The 21,594-nt window shown below is 30.4% G+C and overlaps 1 protein-coding gene across 11 annotated transcripts in view; it reads left to right on the top strand.

Moving 5' to 3' along the window:
* LOC143252457 (serine/threonine-protein kinase tousled-like 1) overlaps window positions 1-21,594 on the top strand; it is a 74,458-nt gene that overhangs the window by 44,994 nt on the left and 7,870 nt on the right. For all 11 annotated transcript variants that reach the window (XM_076504610.1, XM_076504606.1, XM_076504609.1 and 8 more), the window contains 14 exons: window positions 317-410; window positions 768-968; window positions 2,483-2,552; window positions 6,311-6,363; window positions 6,761-6,826; window positions 8,036-8,230; window positions 9,254-9,364; window positions 11,895-12,031; window positions 12,326-12,487; window positions 14,520-14,684; window positions 17,529-17,610; window positions 18,505-18,596; window positions 19,416-19,505; window positions 19,786-19,955. In XM_076504610.1, the coding sequence (XP_076360725.1) occupies window positions 339-410; window positions 768-968; window positions 2,483-2,552; window positions 6,311-6,363; window positions 6,761-6,826; window positions 8,036-8,230; window positions 9,254-9,364; window positions 11,895-12,031; window positions 12,326-12,487; window positions 14,520-14,684; window positions 17,529-17,610; window positions 18,505-18,596; window positions 19,416-19,505; window positions 19,786-19,955 (1,666 nt within the window). In that variant the 5' untranslated portion in view covers window positions 317-338. The remainder of the gene's footprint in view (window positions 1-316; window positions 411-767; window positions 969-2,482; window positions 2,553-6,310; window positions 6,364-6,760; window positions 6,827-8,035; window positions 8,231-9,253; window positions 9,365-11,894; window positions 12,032-12,325; window positions 12,488-14,519; window positions 14,685-17,528; window positions 17,611-18,504; window positions 18,597-19,415; window positions 19,506-19,785; window positions 19,956-21,594) is intronic.

Here is a 21,594-nt window from a genome sequence, read left to right as displayed (position 1 = left end):
ATTAAAGAAGCCCTACTTATACAACAACTAAAACCAAAATTAAACCAATATAAAGGAACACCTTCTTTATTTATACTAATTAATAATCTAACATCCAACTGCAACACCCCCTACAATCCCATACCTGTTTATACTCTCATCCCGTGTCTGTTAATGGTCACATTCAAACTCAGTCTTTCTTAACCTGAAGATGGTCGAAACATTGTTCTCTACTTTAATAAAAGTTTTAATACCCATACCAGCCATCTTGAGATACATTTTTACTTCAAGTGTATTTCTCATCATCACAAGTTCTTATTTTGTTTTGGTTGTACAGACAGAGCTTTGAAGTACCAGTGATGGACAACTTACAAGGAAACCTGGACCCTCGTAAACAGGAACTTCTTGAAGCCAGGATCTTGGGAAATAGAGTAAGTGGATAGAAAAATATTTTAGATAAATCTAATGAAATGGACCATACTTGCTATTAAGTAACAAGTTGACTTAATGACCCAGTTAAAACAACGTGAGAAGCCAAAATCAGCTGATTTAAATCAGTCATAATCTAAAATTCAATCTTATTTAAACCAACTTAAGTCATAATCAACTCCTTTAAGTCAGTGTATTTTTTATAGCTGTAAGTTGTCTTTTAAACCTTAACATGAGCATTTTAACCAAGATATTAGAATGTTAATGTATTTAGTACTGAAGATGCTTTTACTGTTCTAGTGTTTTATATTTTGACATATATGTTGAATGGTATTAACCAGCTTTACCTATCATTTTAGGGATTTAACTTCTCTCAGGTACAGGCTGATCAGCAACGGCTCTCTCAAACTTGTGGAGCAACTGCGCTTCAGAGTGCGCTCAGTAATACCAACCAGTCTCAGGGACAGCCAGTACAAGGCAACAATTCTCAGATCCATAATGAAGGATCCAATCTCAGTGCCACAAGTCTAGGATCCACACCTAGTGACAAAGAGCCAGAGGTAACAGTGTGAGCTTTATTAAAATGGTTGTCTTAAAATTATATATTTCAGTGATGTTAATTCACATCTTCATTCTATAGTGTTATAAATACATATATCAGTGATGTTAAAAGTTGCATCTTCATCCTACATAGTGATATATTTACATATATCAGTGATGTTTATACCTCATTACTCAGTTACATTACAAAATATTTTGGGGTCTCTTCAAAATATGGTGTGGGATAGTTAAGTTCATCATTACAAGTGAGGTGTTTCTTAAACTAAAGAGTCAATAAAATTCATAACCATTAGGTTTTGTTATTATATATATTTTTTGATTGTTACTTGTTTTATGATTTAAGCTTTCCATCTTTCACTCATCACAATGACAGTTTTCCTTGTACAATTTTTTTTATTAACGTTTAAACCAAATGATAACAGTTATATAAAGTTATTTTAGTTCCTTTTTTGACCTCAACCGATTCCCTGCCTGTGAAACCAAGTACCTTCCTCCTCACCTCAAGGAAATGAAAATTTATAAAAGTATTGTATGAAGGTTTGCTTGGACTTTTTTCCAGTAAAGTAACCTTTTTTTCATCTGACCACTGAAGGGTTAGAGAGTTTGTGTCTACTTGTTCTTATAATTGGGACATTCAAAAAGAGGTTTTTAATTGTACTACGAGCAGTCTGTTGAATTTCATTGTGGTTTTATGCAGGAAAGTGTATACAGAACTGCTAGGGACTTGGTTGATTTAAATAGTATATCTATATTATCACTAAGAATTTGAAACTATAACATGATAGTATTTATTACACAGAACTGTGTTTTTAACTGAGTAATAACGGTGTTTGTGTTCTTACACAAGTTTGTAAAGATTTAGGTTACAGTATTTAACATTCAAGCAGTTAGAAAAAGAGCCATATGGAAGACTGCTAAGGAACCTAAAAGTCTCCACCTGCCTTCCTTTAAAATGGTGTGGTTTATTTTTAGGCACATTGTGTTATCTTGTATAGTTGGATAGAAAGAAGAAAACTATTTTTGCCACAATTAAATATCAATTTTTATTCATTACTCAAACCAACCAGTTTCAAGAATACTGCTACCATCATCAGGTTTGCATAGTCTTATATAAGGAAGAACTGTGTTTTGTTGGTTATAAAGTGTAACTATGTTCATGTTTCACATTTTAATATGTTTCTACAGTTTTCTTAGGACACAATACATCTTGGCTGTCATAACTTTTTCAGTGTGAACCTGATATTAAAAAAAGAATCAACCAGTGAAAATATACCTCAAGATGGCTGGTAGAGTTATTAAAACTTTTATTAAAATAAAATGGAGAACAACGTTTCTACCTTCTTAGGTCATCTTTAGATACATTTTTACTTCAAGTGGGTTTCTCATCATCACAAATTATCCAATGAATGAAAAACTATGTGATTTGATCTGTTTCAAAACTTCCACATAATATTACCTTAAGATGATAGTATAGCATATGGTATTCTTAGTAAGAAAGTCTGTTTGTTTTCAGACTCCAGAAAAGCAACTCTCTAGAACTCCAACTGAAAGGAAAAGAAAACGGAAAGATGATCAGTTAACAGGTAGATATTTAGGTTTTGATAATTAAATCAAATTCAAATAGAATTTGATAAATCAAAGTTCTTTCAACTGGGTTCATTTATAGAAACATTATTCATAGTATTTTTAGTGAACAAAATGTGATAGTTTATTTAAAACTGTTCTGTCCAGGATAACCTCATCTTGGCTCATCTTTATATTTATGCGTAGTTAATAAAACGTCAGAAATGCATAGAGCAAGACTTATGTTAGTGGATTTGTCAGTATTCAGCACTAAACATATTTAATGGGAGTTTTACTCATTGTAAATAACCAAGTTTTTAAAACACTGCTAACAATCTTTTATAACTTATTATTTTATAAATATTTCTTGCATGATCTCAGTATCAGTATTTTGTAGACGTAACAGTATAGCCTTTATAATATAAATGATAGAATTTGATCAGTATTTTCTAGGCCTAACAGTATAGCCTTTACAATATAACTGATAGAGTTTGATAAATTGTAACATAACATTGAAGGACAATGAGGGACGTTTTGGTTTGTCTAGAATATCATATCCACTAACTTAAACTGAGAAAAAACTAAAATCCAGCCCTTATCTTTCAAATATTTACCAAGCTTTTTCTTGAATGGACTGCATCCACCACATCTGAAGGCAACTTGTACCAAAAGCTAACCACCCATTAGAAAATTAAAACTATCTCATTTGAAGATAACTCTTTTCCTGCCAGTATTTATGTTTGTGCCCAAGTCTCAACATTAAATATGAAAGAATATGATGCATCAACATTATCACTTTCATTCACAATCTTAAACACCTCAACCAATCATATCCTTTCTAACTCTTCTTTTTTCAATAGAAAACAATCCCAGAGATCTTAACTTCTTGTGACAGTCTTTCCAACCTAGTAATGCTCCTCTGAACCCTTTTCCAACAATTTAGCATCCATTTAAGGTGAGGAACCCAAGAATGAACACAATACTCCAAATGTGGCCTAACCAAAAGAGTTTCAATGTAATTTTAACCTTTTTAAACTAATTGTAATCATTTTTACCAGTAATACATTCTACCTGTGTTATGACATTTCTAAGAGAACAGTTAAGGGTTGTAAAACTAATTTTTTGTTTACCTTTACAAAAACTAATAATAATTGTATGATGGCCAGTAGTAATACTTAACACGGGATATTATACACTTGTTCTGTAGTTTGAAATATAAGATCACACATGTACACATACTGACAGAACTTGGTACATTTCACTAGCTTATTCTTTTACTTGGATGATATAATATCTAAACTGGAAATGGCTCAGATATTCGTATCTCTCACAAAGATATAAGTGTACTTGAGATCCAGAGTGGTAAAGTTAATGTATATTATTAAAGTATCATTATTTTATTATTTTAATTATTGTTTAGTAATTTCTTGTTTTGGGTTTTTGCCCATATCACACACTTTTAATGTATTAATTGATGTGAATAGCGAGACTGAACAGCTTGTCAGTCAGTCAGTAGTCAAGCCTGATTTATGATTTAACCCGTGTCAATTAATACACTTTTCTGATATGTTATTCACCAAGCAGCTTCTCAATCAGCGTGAAATCTGATTTTTAATTACATTTAAAGAAATAGATTTCTTGTATTGTTTACTCTTGCCTACTGATATTAGAACAATGATGTTACTATACATTACGTGAAACCTGTATACTTGTCCAGTAATAACCATGTTTATATAAATTTAGAAATGTAATCTGGCTGTTTATATATAAAAGTTATTTGATAATCTTCTTGGGCCTAAGACAGTAAGAAATATTTCATAAATCATGCATCAAGCTTTTTCTACATTTGCATTGGGAATCTGTCATTTGAGTTTGATGTCAGTTATGAGTTAGCTGTCATGGGTATGAGACCAGACATTTCACTGCTTTAAGTATGGCCCTTCTGTGTGCAAGTATGTGAGAAATACTTGATAGTTTGCCAGTAACTCTGAAATTTAGTTTCAAGTAAAAAACAGAATTTTTACACACGTTAAAGTTATTGATAGTCATTTGTTATTTTAATTGCTGTCAACCTTTGTCAGGAAAATACAAATTTGAAACATAATCTGGGAGGTGAGAAACAAACAGTTTATTTTATACCAGTATTATTATAAACATCAACTGATTTTTTTTTTTTTTTAAATAAGCAAAGATTGTCATTTAAGAAATTATAATAAAAGGTACATCTGTTAACCTTATGTATGTGGGGAAACTGTTGGTTTAAGGTAATATTAAAGAATTAATGTTTACTATAATTCCAAATGTACTTGGTTTATCCTCACAAAATTTGGTAAGCTATTAGTAAACATTAAAAGTATATTATAAATGAAAAATCAGAATTTTTAATAAAGTAATTCTGTGAAAGATATGTCTGTGAGTTGACTTTAGTTAAAATGACTCAGACTCTGAACCATCTGGGTGAAAGGTGATTTTAATGTCAAGAATAACAGTACTTTTTGTCTTACTGTTTTCATGCCTGATTTGCATGACTTCTAGAACCTTCTAAATGAATATCAAAAGTGTTTCAGTCAAAATTCATGTTTTACCTAACCTAATACTCTGTAGATTTGGTCTGACTGACCTTGTAACCACAAAGCAAACAACAAACCACAAATAAATGTAAGTTACCATTTCCTTCTTCTAGAATAATTCCAAATTGTAACAAGTATTAACACTCTTATATCCTAAGCTCTTCAGTCTTCTGTTCTTTCCGTAACTTCTTCATTTGATTGTACTGTTTTGCCACTCTGTAAAACACACCCAACTACTAAACCTGTGTAAAAAAAAAAAAAAGTGCCTAACTCAGGATTTGTAAATGTATTACATAATTCATGAGCAACTCTGTGCAGATTTCATTGTTTAACATTTTCAATCATGTTGTCTTGCCTAATTCATTACATTTTTAATTTTTGCATTTAATTATGTCAACAGTAGTAATTAAAAACATAGTTAAAAACAAGAAATTTATTACTTATATCATGCCTCCTCTTTGTGTTTGTTTTTGACCTTGAGAAAATTTAACACTTTTTTTTTTTTTAACAGTAGTAGTAGTAGTACATAAAATAATAGCAACAGTAAATCTATAGTCCGAATGTTGTTGTCAAAATGAAATAGCTTTATATGCGAATCAGTAAGTTAAAAATGTATTATGAAAGTTATTTTATTATTTCCTTTAGAAACTAAAATTGATTCATTAAATATATTTTAATTCTGTATTTATTTATATACTTTGATAATAAAGTAGTATGACTGAGTTTTGAATGTAATTCTCTGTAAACCATGGTATGTGTACTTGGATCCCCTACTCATGTACACAGGGTCAAACTGAATGTTGATTGATAAGTTTACATCTCAAGTATTGATAAATTAATTGTATGTAACTGAAGAATTTAAATTAAGTAGGAACTAGAAGTATAAGTACATTGTAATTGTAATAACAATACAGAAGGTTTCTTCCTTGAGGTAACAATAATTGGAAAGCTGTGTTATTTGTACAGATGAAATACTCAGTTTATGAGGTTAATTATTGATTCTTCTCCGTCTAGCTCAGAAATTAATGTGTTTATTATTCAGTCACTAGTTTAACACACACAAGGTTTGTGCTACTAATTTTGTGTTAATAATTCTATTTATGTTGGCCGTGTTTGGAGTACCTGTAAAATTATTACAGTTATCTTTAGCATCAACTAAACTAAGATTATTTCATATATTATAATTAAGGTTTTCATTGGTATTACAGGAGGAAAAGGTAGCCGGAGTGAGACGGGGAAAAAAATAAATGATTATTTTAAGGTATGATGTTTAGAAATATTGATTTTATTATTGTCATGCAAACTGAAAAAGAATGGGTGTCTTAAAAGCAATTTGAGAAGAATCATGTTATAGCTATCCAAACTAAGGTATTAAAATGTGTGTAAGATGTCTTGGTATTCTGTGTCCCTTGCTTGATACTGGAAGTTAGTTTTTGCTTCAAATGTGTAACAGAAATATGTTAGTAAATGTACCTGGTATGAAATGCGTTAGGGTTGACTATGTTAGAAATGTGACATTATAATAGTCTGTGTTTATATATATTGAAATGCACCAATAACTACTTACTAGTATGTCTAAAACCTTTTAACACACATCAAAACATTTGATTTACGTAATTTATTTTCTGTCATAATATAATGTTAAGTTTCTTCTCTAGCATCAAGGCCTAAGTCCTAGTCGGTATGGAGGATCTAAGTCTCCAACATCTCAAGGCATTTTTATGGTGGGTAGTCCTAACAAATGGCAGCTTTTCATATTTCTAAAAGTTTTTCTTGATGTGTAAAATAAGTGATGAACTGGAAAGTTTCATTGTATTAAAGATCCTTTTAGAAAGTACAGAGCATCCATTCTGTGACATAGAGCAATAGTTCTCAAAGTGTGGTCCTGAATGGAAGTTGCTGATATGCAACATCATAGACAAGTACACATAAGAGAACAGAACAGGTGGCTAATACTGGTAAGTGGTCCTCTGGGTCTTTTTTTCTGGTTAAAGTGGCCATGGGAAGCAAAAGTTTGAGAACAACTGGTGTAGAGAAAGAAATTAATAAAGTGGTTCTAGTTGGGCATGAGCTAGTGTGTCTACAATATGGGTGCACTGTAGAAATAACAGTCAAATTTTGCTGTTGTGCCAGATCAAAATAGTCCAAGAGTTGACAGTGGGTGCTTATTGACTAGCTGATTTCCTTCTAGTCTGTCAGTTCAAAATTATACAAAGTGTACAAATATCTTTTTTTCTGAAAAGCTGAAATCAGAAGAACATAGTTTTATTTTGTGTTGTAAACAGTAATTTTAAGTTCAGTAAAAGAAGCTTAACTATTTCATTATTCATTTTATTGTGAGGTGTTACATGTTTATATTTTATTGTGAGGTGTTATGTGTTTATATTTTATTCTGAGGTGCTATGTGTTTATATTTTACTTTTTTCACAGTCCTGCTTCTCTTCACTCCAGAGTTGGTGAATTAATTCCATACCTTCTGTACTTAGAATGTTTAACCCATTTGCTGCTGTTTTGCCATGGAGTATACAATCTACCATCTACAGTTAAATGCTTTAGTGTTTTCAAAACTGTACTATATTACTAACTTTAATATTTACTGTAGTATTAAGTATCTCTTTTAAACTATATATGCCAACAGTGCATAGTTGACTGATAATTATTCTTGAATGAGTATCACATTGTGGATTTAGTTTCCTGAAATCTTTTTTGGTAATTTTTGTTCACACTTAGCATGTGAATGTTTTTACTTTACTGAATTGTTTACATTTTTCAATATACCTTTGTCTGTTTTTGGTTCTAAATAATTTATATTTTGATCAATGTTCACAGCAGACATCTATCATTTAACAACTGTACAGTAAATACGTGTGTTGCTTTGCAGAAATAAAATTGGAAAAGTTATATACTAACTGTGTGGATTCTTATGTCTCCAGAGCAACCAACTGAGCTCACCTTCTCTAGCAAACAGTCTAGATTTTTCCAGTATGGTATTTCCAACCCAGCGAGCAGTTCAAGTCTGTCATAGAGCCATCCAGACAGATCTCACTATAAATAAGTTCAAAGAACTTGAAAGCAAGTCAGCAATGGATCTAGAGATAAGAGATAACAAAATAGATGAATTAAAAAGGGTAAGATGTTATATAATTTTGTTCTTATGAATTACTTTAGAAGGTGTGTTTTTTTTCTGCTAAATGAAACTATATAAAGTGACACTTAATTTTGATGTTACAAAAGATAGGTGAACATTCTAATTTGTGTTCATAACAAATTAAATGGTAGCTAAAACTGACAAGAATAGGTAGCTGTCTAAATATTACAGTTTATGCCATTAAATCTATTTATTATTATTATTATTTAGAATTTGAATGAACTACGTTTGTTTAACAATCTTGTTTTATAATAATTGACAAATATGGAAGCTATTACACAAAGAAAGTGTAAGATTCCGAAAGTAAAAAACAAACAAACCTCACAACTAAGAGAATCAGCTTTTTTTCATCAACAATAAAGTGGTAAATGAAGTAAATAGAGAAAAGCTAATGATAAGTTCAGTGATATTATTGAGGAATTGGATCACTGTGCAAAAAATAACTAAAATTATTTGTAAGAGATGAACATCGCAAGAAGGAAAACATGAGAACAACTTGGACAAAATTACATATAAATAGGTATTCTTGAGAGAAACATTTAGGAATGAAACATGATCAGATATTTCATTACAACATATTTTGTAAAATTCCATATGTATAAACTTACTACTTTCTCTAATGTTCATGAATTTCACACCATTGTATGTATATGTTTATCTGAGAAGAGAATTTTCAACTATGAAAATACCTATTGTTTATTTGTTTTAAAAACATGTTGAATAAGAAAGATCTCTAGTGTATATTGGATAGACTTGTCAAATGTTTATGTTTTTGTCTTTTATTCAAGTAGCTTTATTGCTAATGATTAGGGACTTGATTACAAGAATTTTTTATCACCCTGTAAAGGTAAATAAAGTACAGTTCCTCTGTATTAGTCCCTGTTTAGGTTTAGTTCTCATTGTTATCTTCTTTTAGAACTTAAATTCAGGGTTTGTGGCAATAATTCTGTGGTAGTATTCAATTTCTTGTTTTTTGTGTGTAACAAAATTTTGACTATGACAGGCAAGTGAAGAAATAAAAAGACAATTACAAGCTCAACAGAAACTAATAGAAAAACAAAAGGAGCAAATTATAAAGTGCACAGATGTCACTAAACAGCTTTTGATAGAAAAGGTAAGCTTTTGTTTTTAATTTAATTCAGCACTGCTCTCTTCACACTAACTCCTTGGAGTGCAACACAGTGTTTTTGTAGGACTGCTTATAAATGTTTTCTGTGGAGTCTATTATGAAAATTATGTTAACTGTAGTATGCATATCAATCTACAGTCTGTTAATTGTTAGGCCACAATCTTAGTACCATACTTGATACGTAACTAGATTCACGTTTTATTAACGGTTAGACCTACTGTTCAGTACCATACTTGATATGTGACTAGGCTCATGTTTTATTAACTGTTAGAGCTCCTGTTCAGTTACCTTGTTAGAAGTTTAAGAGTTTTGTTTTGTTATTATTTAAACATTTGTTTAAGTGAGTATGGATTTTTTAGCTTTTTTTAAAAATTTATATCTGGTACTTTCATTGAAAATTACTGTAAAAACACCTCAATTATTGTACAGTGTGTGTCTGCCTTTGATTTTGTTATTTTTGAAGTTATCCTCGAGAAATGTAACTTTTTACTGGTAAATCTAAAACAATATTCAGCTTCCTCTGCAAGAGTTAACTATAATTGGTTTCAGCTTTTAGCCAAAATTCCAAGTTTGTTGTTGGCATTCTTAATATTTATTATTATATAAAATAGGATATATTTTGATGTGCTTGCACTTTGTTGAATTAATATTTACAGAGAATAATGTTTGGCGAATCAAATATTATATTAACATTTTATCCTGCCTATAACTGCTTGAATGGAACCATTTTAAATTTTTTCTAGATGGTTTGTCATAAATATTGTTATCCTTTAGTGTAAACTTTAAGAAGAATCACTAATTGGCTCACTGACTCGCATCTTCTGTTTAATTCCATGTAGCCCACCCATCTGCATTCTGTCCCAGTTACAAACTTGCACCATTGAATTAAGAAATAATATAAGTAAATGTTTATGTTATTCTCTCATACATGTTTTATTTATGATTTTTACCAGAATACAGTATTAAAACAATTTGGACATTGTAGGTACTACCTAAAGATATTAAAGAATTTGAATCAGATATTTTTAGAGAGAGGGAACTATGTTATATCACAGCTCTTTCTGAGAAAGGACATTTATATAATAAGATTCGCAAATGATTATGAAAGAGAACCCTCTAACCCAAAATATTCAGTGTAAGAAAAATGTCTGATCCAGTTTTTACCTCACCGTTTTTGCACAAACAAACTGCCATAGAAAGTGTGACATCAGGATGAAGTGTGTATTTATAATCACCAAAAGTTTGAGAGCTTAAACATTTTCTTATAAAAGTGTGATAAAGCCTCTGTAAAGATTCTTTATAATCAATTCATGCTTTTTTCAAATGTTCAGCAGTTTTCTCCACATTCATACATTTTTAGAGTCATTTAACAGAGGGAGTGGGGAAGTTATAAGCTGATGTTTATTTAGTCCTTATTTTCAAAATGCAAAAGATAGTTTGTTGTAAAATTAAAAGTTCGTGGAGCTTATTAAGAAACAAGTAAAAAATTGGATTTGTTTTTTATCCAGTTATATTGATATTTTTAAATAAAAGTTTTGGACCATTTCAGTTTAGATATCTGGAGAATCTTCCTTGTAGCTCTGTAGGTAACATAATAAGCTTTTGTAAGGCCTAGCTTATTTTGTTTTATAGATTCTAAGCTTTTTTAAATATGAAGTGTCACGAGTGCCTGAAATCACATTAGGGTTGCTAACCTAGAAGCACAAGTACATATATCCTGAAAAACTTCACTTACAGAAAAGTCCTTTTAGTAATATCATGTTATCTTAATTAAGTTAGTTATAACTGTTTTATCAATATCTACAATCAGTCGTGTGAATGTCACATTTATTTATATTAATATTGTTTAGTGTGTGTTTATTTCATTATTTAAAATTATAATTATGTAAATTAACAAAGAATGTGTTTATGTTTGTTTGAATCACCACTGAAAGAGTTTTTAAACATATTATTTTTATCTGTGAGGACTGCTAGTAATTTTTAAAAATAATCTATTATTTATTGATATTACCTTTTGAATATTCAAAAGGTATGTAAGTTATCTAAGTGAATGCATTGTTAAATAGCACAACTTTCTGTCTTTTTCAAGTAGTTTCATCCCCGTTGGTCAGTACTAATAAAGGGATTCACGAAATTTATGCCATCTGAAACTTTCGTAGTTCTTTTCACTTGTACTGTATTTGTATGTGTTCCAGAATGTTTATAAATTAACCTGTCTTATCTTCAATATTGTTTAATGCTAACTAACTTAGCCCTCTGGTTTGTATTTGCACATTGTTGTACAGTATTACATACATATACTCTTTACTAAATTTTATGGTTCGTAGTATAAATACTTGTCTAGATAAAACAATCATTTATTTTGTTTTTGAATTTGGTTGTTTTTTTGTCAAATGTTGTGTGCGTACAAAAAATCTTTTTTTATTCTATTTATTAAAAAAGAAATAACAAAGATAAAATTCATGTTGTGTGTTTTTAATTATAACACTTCTGTGATTTTTCTAATCTCTTACAGTCTACAATGGAGAAAAAACAGGCCAGACAAAGATGCATGCAGAACAGGTTGAGGCTCGGTCAATTTGTTACTCAACGACAGGGGGCATCTTTTGTAGAGAACTGGGTAGACGGACATGCCTTTACCGAATTAATAAAGTAAGAACTCTGTATACTACTTATATGTACTGAAAACTGATCTGGGGCAATTTATAATCAGTTTCTCATTATGATAAAACTAATAACACATAATGCTTTTTATGATATTTCACTCAATCTGTTTCATGTACAAAAATATTTTTCATCATGCAAAATGTGTCAAACAGTTGATAAAAGTTAACTTGTATATATGTGTGTGTGTGTGTGTGTTATTATCGTTTTATGTAAGTAACATTTTTGAATATTTTGATAACTGAAACATATGATTGTTTAATTGAATATCCCCTTTCTTAGAAAACAAGAACAAATTGCTACAGAAAGAGAAGAAATAGAGCGCCAAAGAAAACTTCTGGTGAAAAAAAAACCCAGCACAGCCCAGCAGAAAGGAAAAAGTGCCAATGGTAATGCTACAAGTCTGACCAATGGTGATTTTCTTAAACCAGAACCACCAAAAGAGTAAGTTATATATACTTATGAGAATTATTTTGAGTAGTGAGAATATAATTTTTTTTACTGAATTTTGTGAAATTTATCAGGTAATAAACAGAACAGAGGTGAATCTTTGCAAAACACTATTACCAGAAATTAGATTTACCTGGAAAAGAAACTATGAAAATTTTTTACAGGATGGAAAAATAATTTGCCCTTTCGTACAGTAAAGATCAAAAGATACAAATAAACTTGCAAGTTATGGTGAACCACAAAAACCAATCTTAAATCAAGTCAGCTTCAAATTAGCAATTAATAAATTATCCTAAAATATCCATTTTTTCTTGATCTTAATTCCTTTCAAAAATATAGGTAGCAGTACCTGTAGTGGGCTCACTGTGGTTCTATGTGTAATCATATGAAATACTTTATGGTATGTTTCTAGAACAACTGGATCACATTTTACACTGACATTATTACTACTGAATTGTTCAAAAAGTTGTCAAAGTACTAGAAAAAATTAAAATCTGTAGGGGAAGGGCCTGGGGAATAAGATGGATGATGCAGAATCTTGATTCTCAGTTCATTCAGTTTTTGGAGCATCATCCTTGGCAGGTCTCATAATGCCAATTTTGTTGATCTTCAGTCAGCTCATGCGGAACCCACTTGTCCACCTTTTTCATTTTCCTAATTGCACTCAGGTGGTTGGCAATGCTTGATTTGATTGTACCTAGCTTTTTTGCAAGCTCATGTACTGTTGTTTGAGGGTCTGTCTCAACTGCTTCCCTTAATGTGTTTTAATCTAAGGATGGCTTCCTTCCACGACCTTCGTGATCTTCAAGACTTTCATCTCCATGTCAAAACCTTTGGAACCAATGCTGAACTGTATGTTCAGCATCAGATCCATGGCCAAATGCTTGGTTGATGTTCCATGTAGTTTTAGTAGCATTTCGTCCAGGTTTGAAGTCGTAGAGGAAAATCAGACAAAAGTCCTCGACTGTGCTGCCCTGGGTGTTGTGAAACTTACTCTGAGTAGAGTTGAAACACCAGACAATTAAGACACTTTATAAGTGACAAATCTTGGATTAAACCAACCAACCAATGATAAGTTACTCAATATTCAGCTTCTAAATGTCATCGTGAGAATTCCAATATTTATTTCTGGATAACCTAATAAGAAAAATGAATATCAAGTCTAATTAGTTGGGTAGTATTTCTAAATGTACTACATTCTATCTTAAGGTATAACATTATGAAACTGTTAATTCAAGAATAAGCCACAAGATGTGACTAAAAAGCTGCTTACAAGGGTTAGTAGCATAGTTTCCCTTATGATGGAGAGTGTACCCATATTCAAAGTTGAGATACAAGTTGACTTGTTAAGACCTTGTTGGGAGGTGAACTCAACCAATAAATTCATAGCTCAGTTTCTAATACATAAGAAAACAAAGATCTACCTTTTATTTGTTATTCTTCATAGAAACGTAAGTCCTAGAGGTTATTAAAAGAAAAAGGAAAGAAAAATGTATAATGTACATTTTAAATAATGACCCTACAGAAATTAAAGTTTAAATATTTTAAAACTTTTTAGTTATAAAAAGTAGCTTTATAACTGTTTTATGGTGGTATAATTATAACTGTTTTACAGTGATATCATTATAATGGTTATATGGTGATATAATATTTACATTATTTTGTGGTAGAAAGTAGATATTAGAATTGTATTTCTAAATTAACTGTTGATACTGGAAGTACAATGGCACACTAAGTAGTGTTGTATAAAACTGGTGTTATAAGATTAAGAATTTATCTGAACGTTTTTAATCTCAGTTTGAAACAGAACAAAAAATCCTGTTTGTACAAGTGAACATAGTTAGTCACTTGAACTCCTGCTATTTATTGATAAATACTGCAGAATTGGTATTATCAAGTATTCCAGAATTATTTAAACAGACATCCAATCAATTCTCTTCAGATTTAGCACAGCTGAATAGTGTTTTTTATACTATTAAAACAGTTAGTATTAACCCCATTTATTTGCTAAATATCTTCATTTTAGACTTAGCTGGTATGAATATTATGAACAAGAAGAAATCTTAAAGCTAAGACAAGCAGCACTAAAGAAAGAAGATACAGACCTTCAGATAGAGCTGGAGAAACTGGAGCGAGAACGTAATCTCCACATCCGAGAACTGAAGAGAATACACAATGAGGATCAGTCCAGGTTAGTACTAAGAATAGAATATGTACATTACAAGAGAATGTATAGTTTTTCCAATAACTGTTCAGCAGTCAGAATTGGGCAATGATTGGAATCAATAGAATTTCTCAAATTGTCAAAAAAGTAAAAATAACATTACTCAGGCCATTTTATTTCCAATAACAGTCTTGTGATTTGTAAGTATGCTTACAATCATGACTCTACATGTTTCCCTTTGACTTTCAACACAAAACATGAAAAGTTTATCACAATACCATAAAATATTACTTAAACAATCTATGTCCATTTCTCATTTATTTACATAAGTTGATACACACTTGCAAAGCACTCTGATTTCTTTACGAATCCTATGTTAGCATATAATAAATAACAGCACATTATGCACAGAAGCAGTACACACTGTGTTCTTGTTGGAGATCTGTGCAGGCTTTTCTCTTGAAGTTCTTGGAGTGATACGTCAAGTGGTTCCTCTTTAGTGGAATTCTGCACTGAAAGTTTTACATTCAATTGACCACTTGTTAGGTGTACATTTTTTCTTGCTGTTTTTACAATGTTTGTCTTGCAGCACTGATCTTTTTCCAGTTCATACCGATAAAAAGACACAACTTTTATTATTATTGTACTTTCCAAAAATGTAACAACTTACAATTTTTGGGAAGGTCGATTTGAGGTGTGTCTTCGTTCTCAGCACAACATTGTCACATGTGACATAGTATATAGCTAACCCTGTAACACACAATTCATGAACCAGTCAAAGTTAGTAAATGGGTGCTCTATGAGTAATGAACATTTGGACCAAAAGTACACTGAGTTGAAACATTATAGCATGACATTCCTCAGTGTGAATCATGCGCATGTAGCCTATGTTACATGTAAGCCTTAGATTCATGCTGGGTTACAACTGAAAACTTTCAAACACTGTCGCTTTATTTGGCTTTTAGTTGGAATACTTTATTTGGTTTAGAATATAGTGTAATTCAAAAAATATTTATAGAGTGATAACAAAAGTTTTTGAACTTATGGCTGAAGTGAACAATTTGCATGTCTCTCATGATGGACATCTAATGTTAGGTGAACTAACCATAATGTCAGTCCCAATATTTACTTTTCACTGTTCAAATAAAAAATGGAGAAGATGATGTGATTATTTTTGAAAGACACGTTTGTTGATAACTTCAACCATTTTAAATTTAATGAGGTTTCAAACTACATACTCTGTAATTATTACAGTTTTTAAGATTAAACTGTCAACAGTGATGTCATCCAGTTTACCACATGTGATCATAATTTGGCTGATTGTTCACTACAGTGGTAGGCAGTTGTAAATTATATTGACAGAATCTGTCTGTTCATGAATTTTTGTAAACGACAAATTAAAAACAGAATTTCAAAGCCACAGAACAATACAATAGAAATTAGCAAGCATCAGACTATCTAATAATATGGTGGAAAGAAAAAAAATAGCATTCCTATTAATGTAGTTTCCACTATAATATGATTGTAATTGCTATGTATTTAAGTGACCCAACAAAGAGGGAAAGCATCAGTTACAGCATCCATATTAATCTGGATTCCAATACATTATGATTGTAATTACTCTATGCAAAATAATTAAAGATTTAATAAAAAAGAAAAACTAATTACAGCATCTGCTATAAATGTGGATTTTGATATATTGGAGAAACAAAAATTAGAATTCAGTATTAGACATACAAGGCTTGGTAATACCAATTGTATGTACAGTAGCCTGTCGTGTCAGAGAGACAGTATGATAACTTGGAACAATATTAAAATAATAAAACATAAAAATAAACTTAGCCTTTTACATGCTCTTTAAAAGAGTTCAATAAACCATGAGTACAGAAGTAAACAAGACCTGGAAACTTGTCTTGAAAATGTTAAAATTCTCGTGGTGGTCAAGTGGTTAAAACACCAGAATTTCTAGGAAGAAGACCCAAGTTAGAATCCCAGAGATAGATAACACACTAGAATTTCTATCAAGGATACCAAGTTAGAATTCCAACCATTATCAACAGATAATTAGCTCTTCTCAGGAATTATTTAAAGGCAAATATGAAAATGTATGGTATGAACCAATTAGTAATTAGTGTCTAGTTATATGCATAAAAGGAAAATGAGGTAGTACAGTATTAGCATTCTTTCTATGTATTTTTTAAGAGTGGATTGTATGACTCATCCTATATTTATAGATATATATATATACATGCAGAAATAGAATAACTGAGCATATAATTTTGTTGTGAGGTATCAAATTCAGTAAAAAAGCTCTATAATCCATTAGTTGGATTATGTCTCTGTAACATCTTTTATCTAGGATACATTGTGTATTCAGAACTATTATCATGTGGGATATTAAATGAAAATGTGCAAAATTAAGGTTTTGTTTTTTACATGTGAAACAAGTAATGTGTTTTTAAAACTTTCCTTAGTTTTCAAAAATTGCCACTTATTTGCTGGGTTCATAAGTTTGTTGACTTATATGACCCGATGATGCTAGGTAAACCTAGAAATACGTAGCAGTGGTTTTTGAAAACTATAAACAAAATATTAATTTTCACATCACAAATTCTTCATTTAATATAAATGAAAGTGTTGTAAAGTAATTTGACAAACTTTATGTTCTTACTTTTATCACTATAGACATCGAGTAAACTAAAAACTTGGATTATGAGTTTTGAAATACTATGGAGAGGAACCAGTTACAAATTTATATATAGATCTACACACATAAATGTAATCAGATATTGAGTTATCTAATATTTTGAAACTGTAATTAAAGATCTAATAAACAAGAATTGTCACAATGAACTGTTTTCTGTTTTCCAGGTTCAGTAACCACACTGTTTTGTATGATAAATATTTACTTTTGATCCTATTGGGAAAAGGAGGATTCAGTGAAGTTCATAAAGTAAGAAGTTAATATTATTTTATATGCTTTGTTACAGTTATATATTATATGTAATAATAACAGGATTAATTTGACTGTATGTTAAAGAATGTAACATTCCTTTATTGGCTGAGGAAGTAAGGAAACTTTATATCAAGGCACTAAGTAATGTTGTGTGCTAATGGAGTGACCTTATTTTAACTAATGTTTCATAAACTCAACGTTGAAACTTGCTCTTTTTTGTATGTACAGAAAAGCTGTTTAGAAATAGTGTCATCTTAATATGAAGTACTATGTTACATCGTTAATGAGACATAGGGAATGTTTCAGTTAATCAATGGTCAGTTTTAGTCATATCGTAAAGTATCAGATGTTTCAAACTAACCTTTTAGATGATAAAAAGATGACTTAGTAATTTCTTGTTTAAATGGAAGAAATATCTATCAGTGATAATTAATTGGAAAGGTGATTAGAGTTCTGACACCTAAGATGGCATACCAAACAGAGCTGTTCATAGAACTGATATACTTTTGTTTTTATGTCAGTTTTCACGTATCTCTTGAATGTTTGGTGTTTCTCTGTTACTTGAATTTAAAAATAAAACTTGCCTTTTCAGTATGCTTTCTGGCATAAAGGCTTTATTGTATTCTCTGTTAACCCTTTTATGACAGGTATATCCTTCTAAAACTACTAATCTTGTTATTATTTTTACCTTAAATATTATTGCTGTTATTATTAACACTGCATTTGTCATTTTTTTACTTTAAACATTACTGTCGTTATTATTAACACTACTTTTGTCATTTTTTACTTTAAATATTACTGTTATTATTAACACTAATTTTTCTTCATTGTTAGATTTAGCTTATAAATATAACATAAAATATGTGTCTTTAAATTTTGTTTTCTTATCAGGCGTTTGACTTGAAAGAACAGAGATATGTAGCGTGTAAAATACATCAACTTAATAAAGACTGGAAGGATGACAAAAAAGCTAATTATATAAAGTAAGTTTTGATTGTTAGTGAAATGTGTTTTGTTTCATACTTGTTGTAATACACAATAGAGAATAGACAAAAATCTGCTTCCTACAAATGTACATGTAATGTGTACAAGTGTGCCAAAGGCCTGACAAGTTTTTTTTACTGTGAATGAAATGTTATCAGTACAGAAGAGCTTTAAGTGAGCAGGAACTAACCTTTATTGGTCACTCTGTATGTGTGATAAATGTGGACATATAATCTGTTTTGTTCCTTTTTCATATGTTTAAATATAATCATATTTTTAACGTGTTATTGACAAGTTTTATCTATTAGTGGATGGTGTAACAAATGTCAGACTTATCTGTTATGTGTTTCTCGAAGACTTTTTGTAGACAGCCTTTAAAAAAGAGATACACTTAAAGGTTTTTTTATTTAATTATGCTGAAATGATAACATGGATATTTTTGCATTTCAGCCTAGAGGAATTTTGCTAATATACATTTTTCTATACAAGATATTTGTTATGTTTTTCCAGGCATCCCTTAATGGAGTACAACATTTATATGTTTTGATGTTTTTCCAGGCATGCCTTAAGGGAGTACAACATTTATATGTTTTGATGTTTTTCCAGGAATGCCTTAAGGGAGTGCAACATTTATACTTTTGATGTTTTCCAGGCATTTTGATGATGTTTTCCAGGCATGCCTTAAGGGAGTGCAACATTTATATGTTTTGATGTTTTTCCAGGCATGCCTTAAGGGAGTGCAACATTTATATGTTTTGATGTTTTTCCAGGCATGCCTTAAGGGAGTACAACATTTATATGTTTTGATGTTTTTCCAGGCATGCCTTAAGGGAGTACAACATCCATAAAGCTCTTGACCATCCCAGGGTCGTGAAACTTTATGACGTATTTGAAATAGATGCTAACTCGTAAGTACAAGATGTAAAATGCTAAAAGAAATTTGTAAATATATGAAAAGAAAAAATATTCTGCATGAAGGAAGTGATCTAAATTAGAGTTAAATGTTTATGCTTTTTTTTTTAGTTTTAATTTTGATATGAAATTTAATAGTTTTTAGGAAAACTAATGTGGTATAATTAATTGAAGTAACTTATAATTTTGAAATTAATTTTTACTTGTATTTTTTTGTATCTGCAAACCTCATTATTATTTGTAGAACCTTAAGCCTAACACTGTTTTTATCTCTAGCTTCTGCACAGTGTTGGAGTACTGCGATGGTCATGATTTAGACTTTTACCTGAAGCAACATAAGAGCATGCCAGAGAAGGAGGCTCGTTGCATCATCATGCAAGTGGTGCATGCTCTCAAGTATCTAAATGAGATAAAACCACCAATTATTCATTATGATCTCAAACCTGGTGAGTTCTTACTGCAGAATAAGAATGGGTTATATATTTAAGGTGTGGTTATTTAAATACGTATTTTTAAACACAAGGGAGCTGCTTAGAAGTGGAAAACTTTTCAAGTGTTTTGTGCAACTTAAATCTAGTGTCTATTCTCTTTCATATTGTTCTGTAGAACCACTTATTCATTTTTGTTTTAATTTTTGTTATTCTTTGGTATAAAAATTGTATTAGTTTCTTTTTACCATCTTTCTAAAATAAGAGGCCAAACGTGCTGGTCGTGATAAATTGGATTTTCATGTTTTATCAGAACACTGGTTACTATAAACTGTGTATTTTAGTAAAAGACTAGTCATGATATGCTGTGCTTTTCATATTTTATTAACCCTATCACTCTGGATATCCTTTACTGCACATGAGTCAAAATTTTAGTGTTTTACAAAATTTTGTTATACCAATTAGAATTGCATGAAATCTTAGCTAATAATGTATATTTTTTATGATATAAGTTTTAAGTTCCACCACCCCTCAAAAAAGTGTGAAATTAAACGTAATTATTCTCTATAAAATTATTAGCGTTATTACAGTCTTCAACTTTGTTTGGTTACAGAGCTATCAAATAGAAAATCAGACCCCTCCTGCCACACCCCCATGACATCCTCTCTTTCTTAATTCATTAATAGCTCACTCTTATGTCTAATCATATTTTACCTGTAACTACTAGAAACTCAAGACTTTCATCTATCAAATAATCTGTTGTTTAGTGTTATGAACAGTTAAATACCAATTTCACTCAGAGTACCAACATTGTTTCCTTTTATTCTTGATGTATAATTATAAAAGTGGCTAAAATGTAAAAATAGGGATATTTCTAGGTTAGTTAAAATTAGATTAAGGAATATGCATACTAATATAACAAATATGTTTTGCAAGGCATGCTGCTTCTATTAGTTGTAATAGTTGGTGGGTAATGTAATTCAATAGCATAACATGAGCTGCATGTGCCCCTTTTAAAAATATTGTTCAAGATATGCTGGGTTTAATTTTTATTAGAGCTCTGATTGTAATAAACTAGATATTTCATAATTTATTAGAACATAGATTATGATACACTGGGTTTTTCATAGTTTATTAGAACATAGATTATGATACACTGGGTGTTTCATGGTTTATTAGAACACTAGTCTTCATAAGCTGAATGTTTTATGGTTTATTAGAACACTTGTGATAAGTTTGGTGTTTCTTGGTTTATTAGAACACTTGTGAGAAGCTGGGTGTATGGTTTATTAGAACACTTGTGATAAGCTGGGAGTTTCATGGTTTATTAAAACATGCATGATTTGCTGTTTTTTTTCGTGTTTTATCAATAGGCTGGTCATGATAAAGCTAAGTTTTTTATCTTTAAGAATACTTTTTATAATAAGGTGGGTTTTTATTGTTTTAATGGAATACATTTATAATAAAACTGGGCTTTAATGTGTTATATAACACTTAAAATAACAAAATAGCAGTCAGAGAACAAAAAAGGTAAGTGGAACAAACTGTCAGAAATTTTTATATATGAGAAACTAGTTTCAACACATTCATGTGTCACCTCCATTTATTTTTTATCATGTTCTTTTATGAAAAACGTCTGGATAATGTCTTTTTTTTA

The sequence above is a fragment of the Tachypleus tridentatus genome, chromosome 6 (assembly GCF_004210375.1).
Source record: "Tachypleus tridentatus isolate NWPU-2018 chromosome 6, ASM421037v1, whole genome shotgun sequence".
Taxonomy (NCBI): domain Eukaryota; kingdom Metazoa; phylum Arthropoda; class Merostomata; order Xiphosura; family Limulidae; genus Tachypleus; species Tachypleus tridentatus.
This window is presented reverse-complemented; position numbering and strand designations above follow the sequence as displayed.